The 234-nt window shown below is 56.4% G+C and overlaps 1 protein-coding gene across 1 annotated transcript in view; it reads left to right on the forward strand.

The window, feature by feature from the left end:
- Positions 1-234, forward strand: part of LOC119594811 (alpha-amylase 1-like) — a 15,613-nt gene that overhangs the window by 2,272 nt on the left and 13,107 nt on the right. The window contains 1 exon segment of the mRNA XM_037943902.1: positions 7-120. Within this exon segment, the coding sequence (XP_037799830.1) occupies positions 7-120 (114 nt within the window).

A 234-nucleotide genomic window follows, 5' to 3' on the forward strand; every position in this document is an offset into this window, starting at 1 on the left:
TACGAGAACCCCGCCTGCGACGGGAAGACGGTCATCGTGCACCTGTTCGAGTGGCGCTGGACCGACGTCGCCCTCGAGTGCGAGAGGTTCCTCGCCCACGCCGGCTACTGCGGCGTCCAGGTGCGTGAAGGGGGTTTGCGAGTGTGAAGTGTCTTTCTCGTGGGAAAAGGAATGGCACTTGTCCGGTCCTAAAGGTTTCTAACCAGAAATACAGATAAGAGAAAAATATATACG

The sequence above is a fragment of the Penaeus monodon genome, chromosome 34, assembly GCF_015228065.2.
Source record: "Penaeus monodon isolate SGIC_2016 chromosome 34, NSTDA_Pmon_1, whole genome shotgun sequence".
NCBI classification, from domain to species: domain Eukaryota; kingdom Metazoa; phylum Arthropoda; class Malacostraca; order Decapoda; family Penaeidae; genus Penaeus; species Penaeus monodon.